The sequence below is a fragment of the Arachis duranensis genome, chromosome 2 (genome assembly GCF_000817695.3).
Source record: "Arachis duranensis cultivar V14167 chromosome 2, aradu.V14167.gnm2.J7QH, whole genome shotgun sequence".
Taxonomy (NCBI): Eukaryota; Viridiplantae; Streptophyta; class Magnoliopsida; order Fabales; family Fabaceae; genus Arachis; species Arachis duranensis.
In genome coordinates, this window is record NC_029773.3 from 62,713,796 (window position 1) to 62,735,116 (window position 21,321).

Here is a 21,321-nt window from a genome sequence, read left to right on the forward strand (position 1 = left end):
ATTTTTAAAAAATAATTTATATTAATTTTATTTTCAAAGTTTGAATAAAATTTATTTTTTTCTCACGCCTTAATTATGTCCTATTTCTGTAATTTAAAATAACCTCTAATTATTTATGTTTATAATATTCTGTTTATATTTTAAAATTACCTCTAATTAACCCATCATTAAAAAACAGATATAATATATAAAAATAATTTTGAGAAGTATTATATTAAGTATGATAAAAAAAATGATACAAATCAAATATAAATTTAAGGATAAATTATTAAATTGATTATTATATTTGGACGTAATCTTGGTTTGGTTCTTAAGGTTTAAAGTGTCTTATTTGAATCTAAAAAAAGTTTCATTTAGCTTTAATTTAGTCCAACCGTGAAGTCAAAGTTAAATAATTAACGAAATGTCCTCTATGAGAGACAAGATCAATAATTTGGAGAACTAGTACAAGCTCCAAAGGCACAAAATTAAATGCATCAATACATTTATTTATCATCTTCTTAGTTCAATAGAAAAGATTTCATTTAAATTGTAAAAAAATGATAAATAAATTTATTGATGCTGGTTGATTTTGTATTTCTGAATCTTGTACTGTTCTTCAGATTATCGATTTTGTTCTTATATTCCGTTAATTACCTCACGATAGGACTATATTGAGATTAAATAATTTTTTTTAGATTTAAATAAGACGTTTTAAACCTTAAGGACCAGTACATAATTATACCCAAACGCAGAAGACTAATTTAATACTATCAATTAATTATAATTAATATTTTAATGATATAAAATTACAATTAATAATGTAAATTACTCATTTTTCTTTTATCGCTTAAATATTAACCAAATTTTAATAAAAATATTAGATTCCTAAACTTTCTCTTTTAAAATTTCTTACAAATATTGAATATTACCAGCAAAAACATGGTTTACTCAAATTTATATCATAAAAAAAAAAAGAAAAAAAGAAAAAACCTATGCTGGAGTCGAATGACTAGCTGATTCGCCACGTGGTCGAAGCTCTCACCACTAAGCTTAAAAAATCGTTTGAATTGTGGGATTCCCTTTCTTCTCTGTCCTACTCTCCCCAGTCCACACAAACCAAATAAGAACTCACAGCCACCCATTTTCTCTTCTCAAAGGACGAACAGCAACCTTCAGTCTCTCAACTCTCAACTCAACTAGCAGCACTAACATACAACAAAGAAACTCTGCTCATAATCCTCAATTCCCAACTCTTTATATTCAACCAATTCCCTCTTTGCTTTGCTTCTCTTCTCTTCTCTTCTCTCTAATTCGAGAAGAGACAGCATTTCTTCTTCTTCTTCTTCTTTTGTACAGTGTTTCATTAACATACAATGGCTTCTTTAGTATCTTCACCATTCACACTACCGAGTTCTAAAACCGACCAACTCTCTTCTATTTCACAGAGACATCTCTTCCTTCATTCTTTCCTTCCAAAGAAGGCAAACTGCCATGGAAACTCATCAAGATCTTCCCTCAGAGTGAAATGTGCTGCAATTGGCAATGGCCTCTTCACACAAACCACACCAGAAGTTCGTAGAATAGTTCCAGACAAGAACAACAACAACCAGAACCTTCCAACGGTTAAGATTGTATATGTGGTTCTTGAAGCTCAGTACCAATCATCTTTGTCTGCTGCAGTTAGAGCTCTCAACAGCACCAACAAAGATGCTTCCTTTGAGGTTGTTGGTTACTTGGTCGAGGAGCTTCGCGACGAAGCCACTTACAAGACATTCTGCAAGGATTTGGAGGACGCCAATGTCTTCATTGGCTCATTGATCTTTGTGGAGGAACTTGCCCTCAAGGTTAAGGCCTATGCATATCTGCATTAAATACTGTTTGTTATCTTATACTCCTTAAATTTGTGACTAATTTTATCGGCCGCTATGTATTTGTGCATAAATATATGTGTTAGTTTAACTCATGCTGATTTGGTTGCGATTCTTGATGTACAGATAACATGGTTGTTGTTGTATTTATGTATCATAGTGTATCATAGTGACAAATACTATATTCTTACGCACCAATGTGTATCTGCCTCCACCACTGTTATCTTAAACTACTTGAATTTCTAACTAATTTTCTTTTAAATCTACTTGTATTCATATTTGTGTGACGGCAGGTTAAGGCTGCTGTGGAGAAAGAAAGGGAGAGGCTTGATGCAGTTCTTGTGTTCCCATCAATGCCTGAGGTGATGAGGCTCAACAAATTAGGCTCGTTCAGCATGTCACAGCTTGGACAATCCAAGAGCCCCTTTTTTCAGCTCTTCAAGAAGAAGAAGACCTCTTCTGCAGGTTTCGCCGACAGCATGTTGAAGCTTGTGAGGACACTGCCAAAGGTTTTGAAGTACTTGCCAAGTGATAAGGCTCAAGATGCTAGGCTCTATATCCTGAGCCTGCAGTTTTGGCTTGGCGGTTCGCCTGATAACTTGCAGAATTTCTTGAAGATGATTTCAGGGTCTTATGTTCCGGCCTTGAAAGGGACAAAGATGGAGTATTCGGAGCCAGTTTTGTACTTGGACACCGGAATTTGGCATCCTTTAGCACCTTGTATGTATGATGATGTTAAGGAGTATTTGAATTGGTATGGAACAAGAAGGGATGCTGATGAGAAGCTTAGGAGTCCGAATGCGCCGGTAATTGGTTTGATTTTGCAGAGGAGCCATATTGTGACTGGAGATGATGGTCATTACGTGGCTGTGATCATGGAGCTGGAGGCCAGAGGGGCCAAGGTTATTCCGATTTTCGCTGGAGGACTTGACTTTTCGGGACCAGTGGAGAGGTTCTTGATTGATCCAATTAGTAAGAAACCGTTTGTGAATTTGGTTGTGTCCCTAACCGGCTTCGCCCTTGTTGGAGGCCCTGCCAGGCAAGACCATCCGAGAGCAGTTGAGGCGTTGAGCAAGCTAGATGTTCCTTATATTGTTGCATTGCCATTGGTGTTCCAGACAACAGAAGAGTGGCTGAACAGTACTTTGGGTTTGCACCCAATTCAGGTTGCTCTTCAAGTTGCCCTACCCGAGCTAGACGGTGGTATGGAGCCAATAGTTTTCGCTGGCCGAGATCCAAAAACTGGTAATAATACTTTCTCTTTACAGCCTGAATAGTAATGATTCATATGGTGCAGATATCTTTAGGTGTATTTTGGTAGCTTAAATGCTTAAACATACCAATTTTATCAGACAAAGTCACAAAACTATATGTTTGTTAATTCATTAATTGATGTGTTTTCAGGAAAATCTCACGCTCTTCACAAGAGAGTGGAGCAGCTCTGCACTAGGGCGATCAAGTGGGCTGAACTGAAAAGAAAATCAAAGGTACTTTGCCCTTTTCTGAGTCTTAGGAGTTACATAATAATCCGGTTCAAGTAAAATCTTTATAGAGACTTCAAAGATTTGTACCCAAGATATAATTGATAACCACTTTTTGATCTCCTCTTCGTAAGTTTGTCCAGCTTGGAAAGTTAGTCAACAATAATCTGCCAGAGTTTCCATAATTAATATTCACTCAACTGAAGATTACTTTCTAGTAAAATATTTGATGGTGATTTCTTTTGTTTGATACTATAATTTCCTAATAATTTTTGCAGCAACAATGAGGTTTAGGCATGTTTAGTAACAACTTATTTTGGGAAGTAATCACTTTCTCTCAAGACCTAAATGATATGGAGTAAAAGCAAGGAATAATATTCTTGTTTATTTCTTTCTTAGTATTTTACCATTTTCATACTACTATTTAGGAATTTCTTTAACCTACGAACTTCCATTTCAGTATTTGTATATGAGGTTAAGTTTGTAGCTATGGTAAAAAAAAAAAAAACTTAGTCATTGTTCTTTATTTCTTAGGTTCATCTGCTTTTTGAATTTGCAGCAAGTTGTTCTGTTTCTTACAGCCGTAAGACTAAGAAATCGATAAATTTATGTGTTCGTTCAGGAAGAGAAGAGACTAGCAATTACTGTCTTTAGTTTCCCACCAGACAAAGGAAATGTAGGAACTGCTGCCTACCTGAATGTCTTTGCCTCCATATTCTCTGTTCTCAAAGATCTTAAGTATGATGGTTACAATGTTGAGGGACTTCCGGAGACTCCAGAAGCCTTGATCGAAGAAGTAATACATGACAAAGAAGCTCAATTCAGCAGCCCAAATCTGAACATTGCTTACAAAATGAGTGTCCGGGAATACCAAAAACTTACTCCCTACGCCACAGCACTAGAAGAAAACTGGGGAAAACCACCGGGGAATCTGAATGCGGATGGAGAGAACCTGTTGGTATATGGTAAACAATATGGTAATGTTTTCATAGGTGTTCAGCCCACCTTTGGTTATGAAGGCGATCCTATGCGGTTGCTTTTCTCTAAATCTGCTAGCCCACATCATGGATTTGCAGCCTATTACTCTTTCGTCGAGAAAATATTCAAAGCCGATGCTGTCCTTCACTTCGGGACACATGGTTCACTTGAATTCATGCCTGGAAAGCAGGTTGGGATGAGTGATGTATGTTACCCAGACAGTCTCATTGGCAATATTCCCAATGTCTATTACTATGCTGCAAACAATCCTTCTGAAGCCACCATAGCAAAACGTAGGAGTTATGCCAACACCATTAGCTATCTCACTCCTCCGGCAGAAAATGCAGGACTCTACAAAGGTCTGAAGCAACTAAGTGAACTCATTTCGTCGTATCAGTCCCTCAAGGACACTGGCCGTGGGCCACAAATTGTCAGTTCAATTATCAGCACAGCCAAACAATGCAATCTTGACAAGGATGTCGCCCTGCCGGACGAGGGTGAAGAGCTCCCAGCTAAAGAGAGAGACCTTGTAGTTGGAAAGGTGTATTCTAAGATCATGGAGATCGAGTCTCGCCTTTTGCCATGTGGGCTGCATGTCATTGGTGAGCCCCCATCAGCCTTGGAAGCAGTTGCTACTCTGGTGAATATTGCTGCTCTTGACCGTCCTGAAGATGGCATTTCTTCACTCCCATCTATACTAGCCGAGACTGTGGGAAGAAACATAGAGGAAGTTTATAGAGGGAGCGACAAAGGAATACTGAAGGACGTGGAGCTCCTTCGGCAAATAACCGAAGCGTCCCGTGGAGCAATTACTTCCTTTGTGGAGAAAACAACTAATAAGAAGGGTCAAGTTGTTGATGTATCAAATAAACTTACCTCAATCCTTGGGTTCGGCATAAATGAGCCGTGGATTCAGTACTTGTCAAACACCAAATTCTACCGTGCTGATAGGGAAAAACTCAGAACATTGTTTGAGTTTTTGGGAGAGTGTCTGAAGTTGGTTGTGGCTGACAATGAATTGGGAAGTTTGAAACAAGCTTTGGAGGGTAAATACGTCGAGCCAGGACCCGGTGGTGATCCAATTAGAAATCCTAAAGTTCTGCCAACTGGAAAGAACATTCATGCGCTCGACCCACAAGCTATTCCTACTACTGCAGCAATGCAGAGTGCTAAAATAGTAGTGGACAGATTGATTGAGAGGCAGAAGGTTGATAATGGAGGGAAGTATCCTGAAACTATTGCACTTGTATTATGGGGAACAGACAATATCAAAACATATGGTGAATCCCTGGCTCAGGTCTTGTGGATGATTGGTGTGAGACCAGTGGCCGATACCTTCGGAAGGGTCAACCGTGTGGAATCTGTCAGTCTTGAAGAGCTTGGAAGGCCTAGGATTGATGTCGTCGTTAATTGCTCGGGAGTGTTCAGAGACCTTTTCATCAATCAGGTAATAACCATCTTACTCTGGATAAATTTAGTCCCCTTTGTATTCCAAAACTGATTAGGATATTCCTTTGCATCTTTCTCAGATGAATCTTCTGGATAGAGCAGTGAAGATGGTTGCCGAGTTAGATGAACCAGCCGAGCAGAACTTTGTAAGGAAGCATGCATTGGAGCAAGCTCAATCCCTCAGGATTGATGTTCGGGAAGCTGCAACAAGGATCTTCTCCAACGCCTCAGGGTCATACTCTTCAAACATTAACCTGGCTGTGGAGAACTCCTCATGGAATGATGAGAAGCAGCTTCAGGACATGTACCTTAGCCGAAAGTCTTTCGCATTCGACTGTGATGCTCCCGGTGCAGGCATGATGGAAAAGAGAAAAGTGTTCGAGATGGCTCTGAGCACAGCAGACGCCACATTCCAAAACCTTGACTCATCAGAAATCTCCCTCACTGATGTCAGCCATTACTTTGACTCGGACCCAACTAATTTGGTTCAAAATCTAAGGAAAGATGGGAAGAAGCCAAGTGCTTACATTGCTGACACCACCACAGCCAATGCGCAGGTAAATGTTGCTATGCTCTCTTGATTATGGTGTGAAACGTAAACACAACAATTTTAGATAGAAATACTAATACAGCAATATGCACCAAGTATTAAATTTTCTATATACCTTAATCAAGTATCTATAATCCTACTAAGCATCATCTAGATATGACAATTTTTTCCAAGTTATTGATTGAATAATGAATAGAATGAATCTTATATTTTAGTTAAAATATATGTTGAAATACAAAATACACATTGAAACTAATATGGGTAATGTTAGGTAATCAATGACTTTCTTGAACAAGAACAACCACCAATCAAATAAAAACACACTACACCTCCAAATTACACATCTAAATGTTAATATTAGAATAACCATCTGTACACATAGTAAAATGAACATCCGATATATCTATTGTTCACATTGTTTAGTATTTTCATTATCTACCTATACTTTACCTATATGTATTTATACACAAATACATGGTGGTTAATTTTTTGTGCCCACGTAACATTTTTAGAAAGAAATGCTAGGTAACCACCTTTTTTTTAGCTAACATAAGCCTACCTTTTTAAAATTATTTTGTTTATATTAAATTTTAGATTCCTAATCTTAAATTATTAAATTTGGCTAATGTTGACTAACTAAAAATTGGTGCCTGTACTGTTTTGATTAAAAAAAAAATGTCGAAAGCAGCATACAATGTATATGTGAATAAAACTGGAGTATTTGGGCATCATATTCTTCACATGAATAACTTATTTCAAAGTACACACTGATCTGATGAGAAATTCCTTTCCAGGTGCGGACCCTTGCTGAGACGGTTCGACTTGACGCAAGAACCAAGCCAGGCCAAGTTGACAACTGGGTATACGAAGAAGCCAACACAACATTCATTCAAGACGAGGAAATGCTGAAGAAGCTCATGAACACCAACCCCAATTCCTTCAGGAAGCTGGTGCAGACATTCTTGGAAGCCAATGGGCGCGGCTATTGGGAGACTTCAGAAGATAACATTGAGAAGCTGAGGCAGTTGTACTCTGAAGTTGAAGACAAGATTGAAGGCATTGATCGCTGAAAGTGCAATGCTTCTATGGATGAGACTTGATATGAATACACCTATACCAAAATAATGAAGAGAGATTTTTAACTGCTGATTTTAACTGCGTACCAATGTACCATCTTTGTCTCTTGAGACTCCTTGCCATGCAGTACCCATAGTTGTTGCCTTGCCAATGCCATCTATTTATTGTGATTTTTGTTGTCTTTTTATTCTCTTTTTCCTTGTAATTTTTGTTCATTCCCCGGGACCACTACATCCTTTTGTGCAGTTGCCAAATGCCAAGTGAATAATAAGTACAGCTTCCATTTCAGAACTAGTGATTTTTTCTTCTTTTATTTTATATTATTTTCGTTTGAGTAAATTGCATGTATTTTCAGGGAGAGATTCCGTTATGACACCCACTTTAACGTGGGGGAAGACATACATACACAAACTCAATTGATGCAAACTTCAACTATTTTTATCTTTAAAACAATGTCAGGTTCATATCTGTGCACGACTTTTATTTATTGTGGAAGAGTAAAGCTTTAATTCGGCCCCTGTCTATTTTCATCAAGGAAAGTGCGATTTTCATCAAGGAAAGTGCGATTTCTTATCCAAAGAAAAGGGATACTTCAATCTTAATGTTTTTGTTTTGGGACAATGTAAATTATCTATTAAAAAATTCATAAAATAGTAATAAAAATTGATTTGTGGAGAATTTTATTTGTCTTTGTATTTGTAGGGTTATATAATTTCAATTTGGAAGTAGCTAAATAGTACCCTAAGATATTAATTTAAAATGTTTAAAATAAAACAATTTGACACTTTCAATGAATTAAGAACTTACAGAAAGAATACCCTTAATAAGCTATTTGTAACAAGATTTTTAATAGAGTACCTATATCAATGTTTAATTATGTCTAGCCAAATCACCCATTGCTTCTGTATCAGTATATAAGATGCATATAACATTTTTTTTTTTTACTAAATGGTATGGCATGTGATTGACAAAGTTATAAGGCATTTTGTGTAGAGTAATAAGTCTTGCGGTTTGCATCCAACTTCTTGAAAAGTTCTCACCACTCCTAAGAGATATAGAGGATTAGCCATAAGAGATTCTCGGAATGTGAATGTTGCTCTTGTTGAAAATTAGTTTGGAAATTTCTTCATCATAAGGATACATTATGGGTACATATTATGTTAAGCAAATACCTCAGAGAGCAAATTATTTTGAAGTTAAGGTTGTAATGGCAACTTCTCCTACTTGAAAATCAGTTCTTAAAGTAGTCAAAACCTTAAGAGACGATTTTGTTTGGAACGGGGATCCTCTACTGCTAGGCAAAAAATATTATTATTAAAAAAAAGGTTGTTTTAAATAAATAAATATAAGATATTGTTATCAATTTATGAAGTTAGTTTTAATATATTAGAAAAAAGTTTTAATTGACGTTTTCAAAAGGAGCAGTTTTTATTCAAAATTTAATTTAATTAGAGCAGGAATAATAGTTGATTCAAGTTTAGAAAAAAATTGACAAAGATATTATAGAAATAACTGTGAATTAGGCATTAGATTAGTCTATAAATAGAGTTTTAAGTAAATATTGTAGAGAGTTCAGTTCTTTTGGAAAACACTTAGTAGCGTTTGGTGGGGAGGAGAGATGGAAATATTGAGACCGAGAGACAGAGACTAAGAGATAGAGATTGAAATAAGAAGAATGAAATTGAAAGAAGAATGAAATTCTAATTTAATTTGTACAAAAGGTAAAATTAAAATTAATTAATTGAAATGAAGGTATTTTAGGTATAAAATGTTATTAAAGTTTCAATCTCCATCACTAAAAATTTTAGTCCCCTGTGTCCCCACTTTTTGGAGGTATTGAAATACTGAAATTTTAGGGATAGAGACAGAAATTTTAATATCCGTCTCTGAACCAACAAACATGATACTGAGTCTCAGTCTCCCAGTCTCTGTCACAGTACCTCAAAACAAACGCTACCTTAGAAACTTAAAATACTCTCAGCCTCTTGACATCACAGAGTAAAAAATTGAAAATCTTAAATAATTCCTCTAAACTCAAAAACTTGTAATTTGCTTCTTTCCAGTTTTTATTAATAAAATTTTTCTACTTTTACATGTTCTTCTCTTTTATGTTTATATTTCTTTCTTCATCCTTTCTTTAATTTTCTATTTTCTTTAATTTCTACAATTTACTTTGCCTTCAACACCTTATTTCTTTGTTTATTTGCTAATTTTATTCCTTTTAATTTCTATTGATGTTATAATTGCAACATTAAGATAAAAAAAATTAACAAAATTTGAGCAAAACAAATAGCACGCTCGGAGGGACATTGTCAATAGATTGTAGTTTGTCAAAAGAAAAAAAATAAAGAGTTTTGAATTTGCATGTGGTTACATAGTAGTAACATTGTGTTTTTAGAGATTAAGAAATCAGTATCAGTTGGCATGTCAAATACATATGCAACATCTTCTTCTACTTTCAGTGACGAGACTAGAGGAAATGAGTCTAGAAATTCTTCTGTGATTTCAAATGTAGAGCCTATCTTGCCGTTAGTAAGGCATGATGGCGTTGGCCATGCCTATCCAGAGTTAAATGCAATTCACATAAATACCGTGGAGTGGCCGCCTTATACCTTGCCACCGAGGTATGTCCCCCCATAATGACCCAAGAATTATCTATGCCTCTCTACTCAACTTTTTAAAATTCTCTTTACCAGAATTTGTATGTCATGTCAATGTATCTATTTCTGGGGTGACAGATTCACATATATCACAACAAAATTTGCTACATGCTATTAATATAGGAAATAACAGCGCATCTAATTCTACTACACCTACTGCTACTAGGGTAGAAAACTCTAGACATGTGTTTCCTGATATCTCAAGAGCAATGGCTATTAAACTTGTTAACTCATCAAATGGTGACCGTTTTAAATTCTTTTGTAGAAAATACAAACACTACAATTGAATAGTTAAATAGGCAAGTTAATAAGATTGTTATTATGGTAAATTTTTAAAAGAAAATGACAATCTTAGTTTAGAATTTGATAATGTCAACCAAAATGGTGGAGTAATTTCTAATTATAAGGTTCATATGCCTAAACATAGTCAAATGCTGATGATATGTTGTAAAGACTTAGACAAAATAATTTAGGGGACATTATAATTTAGCTAGGAACGTTGAGCAAGTTTTAAATCATTTGAGATTTAATATTGGTTGTTTGAATATGCCATATTTCGTGTAAGCATTTTCTGAATGTGTCCAACAAGCAGAGCTTTCAAGAGGTTGAAAAATTTTGAAATTCCTTATAAAATTTTATGGAGAAAAAAATTAGTCTACAGTAGAACATATTGCTCGATATATTGTTGAAATTGGGGAAACAATTTCTAATGAATATATCAAGATGCAATATTTTTTTCTTCTTTAACAAAAAATGCATTCACTTGGTTCTCCAACTTGAGACTAAATTTTGTTCATTCTTGGGTGTAGTTAGAAAGAAATTTTCATGATCAATTCTTCCGAGGTGAATTGAAAGTTAGCCTTACGGATCTATTCTCTATCAAGCTTGTAGAGGAAAAATTTATTGACACTTATTTGGCATGGTTTAGAAATATGAGAAATAAATGTTTTACTCCAATTTCAGAAATCGAAGTTGTCAGAATGGATACTAATGGATTAGAATTTGGAGTTAGAAAAAAACTTGTTAATCAATATATTTTAGATCTTGCCCAGCTAACTAAGAGAGTAAGACAAATAGAAAAAATTAAGAAAAAAAAAAGAAAATTTCAAAAAAAATTCTAAAAAAGTTGCATATGTTAATTGTTTTTTGGATAGTAGTAATTCCGATGAGAAAGAGGTTTATATTGTTGAATTATGTGGGATCCTCCTTATGTGTGCAAATCTTTAAAGTCTGTTCAAGGAAAAAAGGTTTCTTCATATTCCAAAGCTAAAAATAAGATTTATTCTTTTGATATTTCTAAGACAGACCAAATATTTGAAATTTTATTAAATGATAAACAGTTTATTTTACCAGAGAAAAAAAGATGCTTCAGCTGATGAAATAAAAAATTTTGTAAGTTTCATCAAGTATTTTTGTCCACCACTAATAATTACATCAATTTCAGGAATTTAATACAAAAATTCATTGAAGATGGAAGGTTGAAGTTTGAAGATAAAACTACTATGAAGGTGAACACTGAATATTCGTTGTTGATTCAAATTATGTTGAACCATTCAACTTGTTAGTTAACATGGCAGAAATTGATACCATAATGGCTAGTGCTCAAGGTGAAAATAAAGACATGAGAATTTTTAGCGAGACAAGAAGTTGGTTTATCCTCGTCTTGGTGAGGATCTATTAAATTTTTTGCTAAGAATTAAAGAATTTGACAATACCATCGCTATGTGTCCAAAGTGCAATGCTGTTTTTGACAAGGAAGTTACAAAAGAATTTGAAAAGTATAAAGTTGAAGAGAAAGAAAAGGCTAAGTTGAAAAAGAAAATTACTGAAGAAAAGACTAATGAGCTAAAGTGAAAGATTGCTGAAGAAAAATAAAAGGTAAACTGTCAGGTTTCTTTGAACAAGTGTGTCAACAATTCTGGGATACAACTCGTTAACCAAAAGATGAATATTGTGGTAATGATTGACAAAAAATTTGACAATATTTTTCAAAAGACAAAAGTACTTACTGCCAAAATTTTAAACAACAAATGAGTTCAGAATATGAAAAATGTGCATAATTAACCTAATGCTTTTTCAAGAGAAAAAAAAATGGGTGAGGACTACACCTCTTAAGCCTAGATATTATGAGTTCTAGTTATAGAATCTGAATCCTACATAAGATGGAAGTATTGTATATGTTCCAAAAAATGTATCTGTTCTTTCAAAGTCAATTTATTTTTATTATTATCTTAATATATAGAAGATTACATTTTTCTGTCTAATCTAATTAAATTATTCTCTTGCCATTGCATAGCTGGTGTCTTCAAAATTACATTGAAGCATAATCTTGACACATTATACAGTAAAAGAGTAAGAAAAAAAAAGCTTACAAAAAAGAACCTTAAGTAATTGATTACAAAACTGGCTTAAGAACCAACTTAATTTATAAGAAGATTTATTCTATCTAATCCGTATATTGAACGGAAATGTAGTTTCTTTGTCCTTTTTTAGTCAATGTTAATTATTATTGCATTAATTCATGATAAAAAGATTCAGCTAAGTTGTTTACTTCACTCAGGGTCATGATTGGAATAGGAGAATAGATGTACTCAATACTCCTTTTCAGTGTTTTCTTTCTTAAATATTTAGAGATTCAAATAAAGTTATCACATTGCTATCAACCTTGATTTTGATGTTTGTCTCATACACATCAGCTGCAACTTCAGCTGATAGAGCATCATCAATAGTATTCACATTCATAGCAATTATGATTCTTTGGTGCATAAAGGTATACACTTATGATTCATTTACTGGCTGATTCTTTGTGTAGTTTTAAAATACATGAATGTTAGAATCTAATGTATAGTTGTGATGTCAAATTTTGGAGTAATTAGAGTGTGTGTATGTTGATGATGCAGGTTATATGTGACCATTTAAGATTGGGGGTGAAGACAGGGTTACCCTATATTTAGCACAGCAAAGCCAGCAACCCATTTGTGAACCTCAAGAAAGAGTACAAAGGGATCTTTTGGCAAGAAGATCTTATCCCATTCTTTCAAGCTGTCTCTCTTCTAAAGGATTGCACCATTTGTGAACCTCAAGAAGGAGTGCAATCCCATTCTTCCAAGCTGTTTCTCTTCCAAAGGATTGCACCACTGTTCAGAAGTGCTACATTGAACTCTCCAAAATATTTAAAGAGAAGCTTGGAAAGGTTGATGATTACTTCAACAAGCTTGCAGATGCAATGGTCACATGGATTGAGACTTGAGATGAATTTAACCCATCTGCTGCAAAATCTGCTGCTGCTTTGCCCAATGGTCCTGCAAAATAAAATTTATCACTCAGATTTGTTTAGTATTATATTTCTGAAGGCTTTTTGCCTAGGATTTCTGCGGCTATTAGTTTAAGTTTTTAGGCAGGGCAGAGGATAATGATATGGCGATAGTTATTCTCATTTTACAATGCCTTAAAAAATTTTGTCACATTTTTCCATTCAAAAATGCAGCTATATTGATAAAGACAAGGGATTATTTTAAATTATTTGTAAGGTGAAGTCTATACTGGCTTGAATTTTCATGACTAAAGGTTGACTAATGAGTAATAAAATGACATGTGGGGAGAGCTTCAAAAGTCAAATATATAAAGTTGAATAGAACTGATTATTACCAAAAGGACAAATATATAAAAGAGACATGCAAAAATTAATGTGTTGGCGAAGGCTGACAAACATGGACAAAAAATTCTAAGATCCAAAAGTAGATTGAGCAGAAAAATTTTTATTGCAAAAAGAATGAAAAAAATTTGTCTTTTTTATTGCTTCGTCGACCCTGGTGATATGTTGGGTTGGATAATTTGGATAATGACAGAGAATAAATAAATAATAAGCAACTACTTTTAGTAGGTCTACAAAACATATAAAATGAATATAATTTTATTAAAAGACGTTTCAAAATATATAAGTTCAAGCTAACTATAAAAGATAGTGACTAATATTTATTATAATAATTCTATATAAATAATGAAGTCTAAATTATATATGTATGATATAAAATAAGTGAATTATGTTAATTTTAATGTTTAAAATAATTTGCTCAATAATATAATAAATTAATATTAATTTACTAATTCAAGTATTTAATTAAAGATGAAAGTGTAAAATTAATTTTCCTTCTTTTATTACTTGTAAATTAAGAAATTGACGAGTTTCTAAAGATCTGGATAGTAAATCTTTTATTTGAAATTCATTAAGAATATAAATATGGAAAATTTATTTGTGTAATAAAATAAACTTTTAAAATCTATTTTTATTTTCTCCTTTGAAATTCAATCATCTTCCTATTTTTTAAATTTTGGTATATCTATTTTTGGGATGGTTCTAGGTGTAAGATTATAAGGCTACTCCTACCGTACTCCAGCTTGGTAGTTTCTACCGTTTGTCCAGGGTTGAGTCCTGGGATTTGACGGTGAACTTAAAAAGCCACCTACAGACGCTTTACGCCCAATCATTTCGGATAACGCTTGCATCCTCTGTCTTACTGCGGCTACTGGCACAGAGTTAGCCGATGCTTATTCCGGATAACGCTTGAACGATGGGGACTAAATTACAAATTTTAATTCTCTTTAGGGATCCAATTACAAATTTTTAAAGTGTAAGGACCAATTTGTAATTTTACTAAAAATGTAGGGACCAACTGTGTAATTTAACCAAAAAGATATGTCAATTGTATTGTTAAGAAAAAATTATTCAATCTTTCTAAAATATGAAACTAAAAAAACTAGAATTATAAATTATATGTTATTATTTAAATTAGTGTTTTAGTATTTTAATTTAATAATTAGACATTTTAAAGATTAATCTTATTTTATAATAATAATAATAATAATAATAATAATAATAATAATAATAATTGTGTTACGTGTGCATAAAAAATAACCATTTATAAGAATATATATTCAAATATAAAATATATATTAAAAATAAATTAAATAATATATGCATTTATACACAAATATATAATAAATAATTTAGTAATTAATTTTTTATGTACATATAATATTTTTGATAAAAATTATTATCATGTTATATATATTCTATCCCATTATTAAAAATTTCTAAATTCATTACGGTCTATTTTTAATTTTGTAATATAAAATATTCTGTAAAATAAAAAGTATCTTATTCCTACATATGTGATACATTAAATATTAAGATTAGCATAATTCACCTATTTTAATTTATGTCATACATTTATAATTTAAACTTCTTTATTTACATAGAATTATTATAATAAACATTAGTCATCATTTGTTGTATTTATCTGTGACCCAATTTGAGACGGTTTTTGGTGAAATTATATTCATTTTAATTTTTTGGTAAAAAATCTATTAAAAATAGCAAATTGGAAGTAGCATTGCTTATTATTCATTTATTCCTTCCCATCGTCCAAACTACCCAACCGAACACATATAGCATTAGAGTTTTTGGTCCATGTTTATCACAACTCGCACCAAAACAATGTTTCTTTTACATATTTATCCTTTTAGTAATAATTAATTCTTATTTCACTTTACATATTTGACTTTAAAACTCTCCATATCGTGTCACTTTGCTATTCACCAATCAACTTTTAGCCTAGTCACCAAAATCCAAGTCACCATAGACGTCATTTATTTGTAAAAACATATTTTGTGAGTAGTTCATTTGCATCTTATAAGACTTTTTTTTATTTCTATAAATATTATTTTGGTAGTGGCATAATTAGTGTATGCTTATTAATTTGTTACAATATAAAATTAATAAATGTAGATTCTAATTTGTGGTTTTATATGACTATGCTCTTTTACATGTTAAGATGATTGGATAAAAAACGAAACAAGATATGAAAAAACTAATATATGGCTATTAAAATCGACAGTTGTTGTTGCTTTTTAAATTTAATATGGCAGTATTGTCGATTTTTAATGTAAAATAGGCAAAAAATGAAAAATATGTCGGTAATTAATAATTAAATCGACAGCTAATTTGTTAATTTTAATAAATCAAATATAGGCACAAGCGTCATCGATTTTAGATAATATTATCGACAATTAAGATGTCGCTTTTATTAAATATGTAAAATCTTAAACCTATATTATTGATACGGTAGCCGTTGATTTAATTGAAAGTTTATCGACAACCTAAAAAGCTGTCGATTTTATTAGTTTTATGAAAAATTGACACGTTCCAAAGCGACGGCTAATATCGTCAATTTTACGTTCAGTTTTTAATATTATCAGCGGCAAAGCCATCAATTTTAACGATGTTTCTTGTAGTGTGGAAACATAGGGCCTGTTTTGAGTAATTTACATCTTGGGATTGTATATATATATGTGTAAATATTCTCCGACCATAGTTTCGCAGGTTGAGCCCGGAGATTGACTATTTTGTATCATTGACACTCCAGCCCTATATATATATGAGATAGTACTATCTGTTGGGAATAAGACACCATTCTCCCTTGAGAAAACACATTTGACAGAGAAATAAAATAGACACAATCACAACACAAGAATTTAACGTGGAAACTCCAATTACCGGAGAAAAAACCACGGCCTTTGTCAAATGACAACAAGAGAATATCACTATGCGAAAATTGTTACAACACATAGACTTCTTTCTCTTTAACACCGGCACCCCAGTACACCCACACTCTCTCAAAGCAAATATCTAACTACACCTCACAACACTCTCTAATCAAAAAGTATAGAGGAAAAGAAAAATCAGATACAATTTTAAAGTGTTTCTGACTGGTGCAAAAACAAATGGAGAACTTAGCCTAGGCCACCCACTCCATTTGCTATCCTAAGAAATGTGGGACTAATTCAACCAAATCCTAACAATCTCCATCTTGATTGAAATAGTCACACATCTTCAGCTTCCATTGTCAACACCGACAATTCTTTGCTGTCATTGTCTATACCGACAATCATAGTTCAGAGAACTATCATACTCCACCATGAAAATATACTCACTTGGAATTAGACCACTCCAAGCATTTCGCCTTAGTACAGATCGAAACCTTGCTGAAAATTCATGGTGCAACTTCCAAATTGGTTTTTCCTAGAAGTTCTTCAGCCATCGACATAACTCCGCCACACACCTTGCATCTCAACGCCAACCAATACCCGTGTGCAATTGTGGATCCGATTGCCACAACTTATCCTTATCCATGACAGTGCGGTAATACCATGAGGATACTTCTTGTCTTCTAGAGAACATCATCTTTTCTCATAGAGGGAGCAACCAGAGATCTTCTCCTTCAACGCCTTGTGCAAACCTGATTGTATCAACACATCCTTAACTTGTATTTGCCACAAGCCAAAATTGATTCTTTCATCAAATTTCTCTATTTCAAGCTTCACAGCACTTGAATATCCTGACATTGTTGCAACCGTATACTAGAATAGTATAACACAACTGTAGACCATGCACTAGGAAGGGTCCCCAAGAAAGAGAGGTGGGTCACAATGGACACACTTAAATACTAGGTCTTTCCTTAGCCAGAACCTTTCCAAACTGCACTCTCACAGTGTCACATTACATTGCCTTCCAGCAACAACAACAGCAACCAAAGATCAACTTCAAGCTACAGGACAAAATTTTTTTTTGATGTGGAAGGTCAGACTAGGCTGCAACCACAGAGCATACTAAGAATAAATCCCACCAAACCGAAACTTTGATACCACTTGTTGGGAATAAGACACCATTCCCCCTTGAGAAAACACCTTTGACAGAGAAATAAAATAGACACAATCACAACACAAGAATTTAACGTGGAAACTCTAATTACCGGAGAAAAAACCACGGCCGTTGTCAAATGACAACCAGAGAATATCACTATGTGAAAATTGTTACAACACATAGACTTCTTTCTCTCTAACACCGGAACCCCAGTACACCCACACTCTCTCAAAGCAAATATCTAACTACACCTCACAACACTCTCTAATCAAAGAGTATAGAGGAAAAGAAAAATCAAATATAAGCTTAAAGTGTTTCTGACTGGTGCAAAAACAAATAGAGAACTTAGCCTCATATTTATAGTCTAGGCCACCCACTTCATTTACTATCCTAAGCAATGTAGGACTAATTCAACCAAATCCTAACACCATCACACCACTTCTATTTTACTGCTTAAGCAACTCTTGAGTGGTAGAGTGTTATAGTAGTCTATATGTTTGCCATTGGAAGAATTATTAGCTTTATTTTTTTCTTATTTTTGCTAATGTAAGAGTATATGATGAGGAGTACATGATGAGAGTACAGAATAACAAGTGTGAATGTACAAACAGAACTTTAGTATTTTTTACCAATACAACTGCACAAGTGTGAATGTACAAACAGAACTTTAGTATTTTTTACCAATACAACTGCGTATACGTTTTGGTTACTAGCGACATAATTTATGAGTGTTATAAAGATTCTTATCATCTTTTTTTCAATCAACTAATATGTTGTTCAATAGTTCAAAGTTTAAAAGGATATGGACAATAATTTGAATGAGCATTCAAGAGGGACAAAATCTAATGTAAAAATTTTGTTCCAATATCTTCATTTGTAATAATTGAAATATGGTGCCAAATGTTCTTATTTATCAATATATAAAAAAACAAAAAAATTTTCATATTGCATAATATCATTAACAAATCAATGTGAATTGGGTAGTAATGACAAAAATCTACATAAAAATTTTTTCATACTAATGACAAAGAAAAGAAAAAAATACCCAAATGTTATGATATTGTGTAAGCAGTAAATTGGGTTCATTAAAAAAAAAAATTGGAAAGACCTTAAGCTAGCTAAATTTAAATCAGTCCCAATTCCTCAAAACTAATAACAACTAAAGAGAACAATAGAGAGGAAGGTCTTAATAAAGGGTTTCAAACAAACCTTGAGATGGTTATCAGACCGATTGAGCTCATACCAACTTTGAAGAAATTCTCGAAGACAACAAGAATAGTAATTCAGAAATCAAATACTGGTTTGAACTTAGAAATTGAAACCATTAGTCTCCTAAAATACTTTATGGTTTGCAAAATAATATTTTGATACTCTAACTTAAAAAGATATTTTTCGTACTACTCTGGTATGGGTAGTGTTCTTCTATAATAAAAAAAGAAGAAAAAAAACGAAGATGGAGCTAATGATTGAAGATTACCTGAAGTTCTTAGAGAGCTAGTAGTAAGGTCTTTGAGTATAAGAAAGTTACCACTATAAATGGGTGTCGGAAGGATGCTAGGTTGAAGAAGAAGAAATTTTTCAGTGTCAATTTTTTCAATTAGTAAAGTGTCATTTTCTTTTTCTTACGGGGTTTTGTCTTTCCAATATTCCCCTTATGCTGTAATCCATGTTGGGGTTCTGGTTTTTTTTTGTTTAGTCAATAAAAAATCAAAGTTCTGAAAATCGGACCAGTCATAAAACCGTTCTAGTCACTGGTTCAGTGGTTCATTGGTTCAAATGGTTTAACCGGTGGTCCAACCGGAAAAACTGTTTTAAAATAAATTAATAAATAAATTATAAAGGACCAAAGATGAGGATATTCCAAGAACTCCTGTTAGATGCAATAGGATTCAACATTATCACATATTCTCACACACAAATACAAACACAAATACAAAGCCTTACATCAAAGAACAACCACAACAAGTGATTTGAAAAGAAAATGTAAACACCGAACAATCACAAGCATATACAACATGTGAATATTATTATAGCAAACATAATAACAAAATAGCTCTTCGAATGCGTCTCCTAAAATATTCCAAATAAAAAAGGTACATGATCTGATCCACTTGATTCAGAAAGTTACATCTATTAGAAAAATTAAGAATCAACTAAAAGAAAAAGAAGAGGAAGGCCTGGTTGATTCGATTCAATTCGCTGAGAGAATTGGGATTTTGATTTAGAAATCATGCCGATGGTGGATTCATTTTCAGAGGACATGATACTTCCTCCCAATATAAGCTCACTGCCCATAAGCACATTGAAGTGTCTCAAGAAGCTAAACTACAGAGTTTCCAATATCTGAATGCTCTTCATACACTTGAAATTCATTGCCGTGACATCCTTTATTCCTTGCCTGATGAAGAACTTCCTTCCTCCCTTAATCAACTTTGTGTCCAAGAATGCCCTTTGCTGACTCCAAGACTTTTAAACCAAATAGTAGGGAGGAGTGGTACAAGGTGGCTCAAATTCCTCACATACAAATTGATCACCAAATACTCTATTTAGGGAATCAGTGCCAAAGCTAGGCACTCAGGTTAGAGGACTAAAAACACTATGTACAGGCAACATGTTATGCATTCTGATGAGGACAAAAGGGATGAGTAGGGGAGATTTTGTCACAAAATCTGAGCATAATTAAGTCACAAAATTACATAACACAACAACAATTCGTTCAATATTGCAGTTGTTTTTTCTGGGCATGTTTGTGTGCAAGTGTTTCAAGTAATTGGTTTTTTTTTCTATGTAATCTAAAACACAAAACACAAAACACAAAACACAAAACACAAAACACTGAGCTGAATAATCAAATTATCATCTACAAATTTTACAAAAACACAAAGCAGCAGCAGCACAGCAGAGCCAGAACCCAAATTCTGCCTACAGTATTCAACAATATTGCAAAACAGAGTAGGTTTTCAGCATTAACAAAACAACAAAACACTAAAACAGAGTAGCCGTTACATAACAGAGTAAGTTTCCAGCATATTAGGTGTTATGGACTAAAACAGAGTTACAGTTACAAAAACAGCAAAACACAAACAAATTTCCAGCATTAGCAATCCATACATACATACAAAAACAGCAAAACACTAAAACAGAGTAACAGTTTCCACTTTCCAGCATTAGCAACCAATCCATACATACAAATTTTGGAATTTCCACAGCAATCAGAACCATACATACAAAGAAGACCGAAAAACGAGAACGAAGGCGGAAGACCGAAGAAGAAGAATTGAAGAACCAAACTTCAAGCCAAGACCCTAGAAGAATTGAAGAAATATGGTACAAAAATTGAATAAGAAGTTAAGAGAAGATGAAGACGAGGAGCACTCACCTGGGTTCGAGGAAGAAGCGGGAAAGAGGAAGAAACGGCGGTGCTGAGGACGGCGGCAGCGCTGACGACCTCAGAACGGCGGCGACGATGAGGGCTAGGGTTCGGGGTTCCTTTGCTTCAGTTCAGAGGGCTAGGGTTCCTTCGCTTCAGATGAATGAATGGCCGAATGGGGGAAAGCAAGGGGGGATGGGTTCT

The 21,321-nt window shown here is 33.6% G+C and overlaps 1 protein-coding gene and 1 long non-coding RNA gene across 2 annotated transcripts; one reads left to right on the plus strand and one right to left on the minus strand.

Annotated features, from left to right (window-relative positions):
- Nucleotides 1-1,123: 1,123 nt before the first annotated feature.
- Nucleotides 1,124-7,676, plus strand: LOC107474619 (magnesium-chelatase subunit ChlH, chloroplastic). The gene is made up of 6 exons (XM_016094257.3): nt 1,124-1,826; nt 2,144-3,095; nt 3,255-3,337; nt 3,954-5,756; nt 5,839-6,315; nt 7,103-7,676. Exons 1-6 carry the CDS (start codon nt 1,356-1,358, stop codon nt 7,376-7,378), a joined length of 4,062 nt encoding a protein of 1,353 aa, XP_015949743.1. The 5' UTR covers nt 1,124-1,355; the 3' UTR covers nt 7,379-7,676.
- Nucleotides 7,677-19,754: 12,078 nt separating this feature from the next.
- Nucleotides 19,755-21,303, minus strand: LOC127744733 (uncharacterized). The gene is made up of 2 exons (XR_008005717.1): nt 21,127-21,303; nt 19,755-20,669 (listed from the first exon to the last, which is right to left on the minus strand). It is a non-coding gene; the product is annotated as an uncharacterized LOC127744733 (long non-coding RNA).
- Between the last annotated feature and the right edge of the window lie 18 nt (nt 21,304-21,321).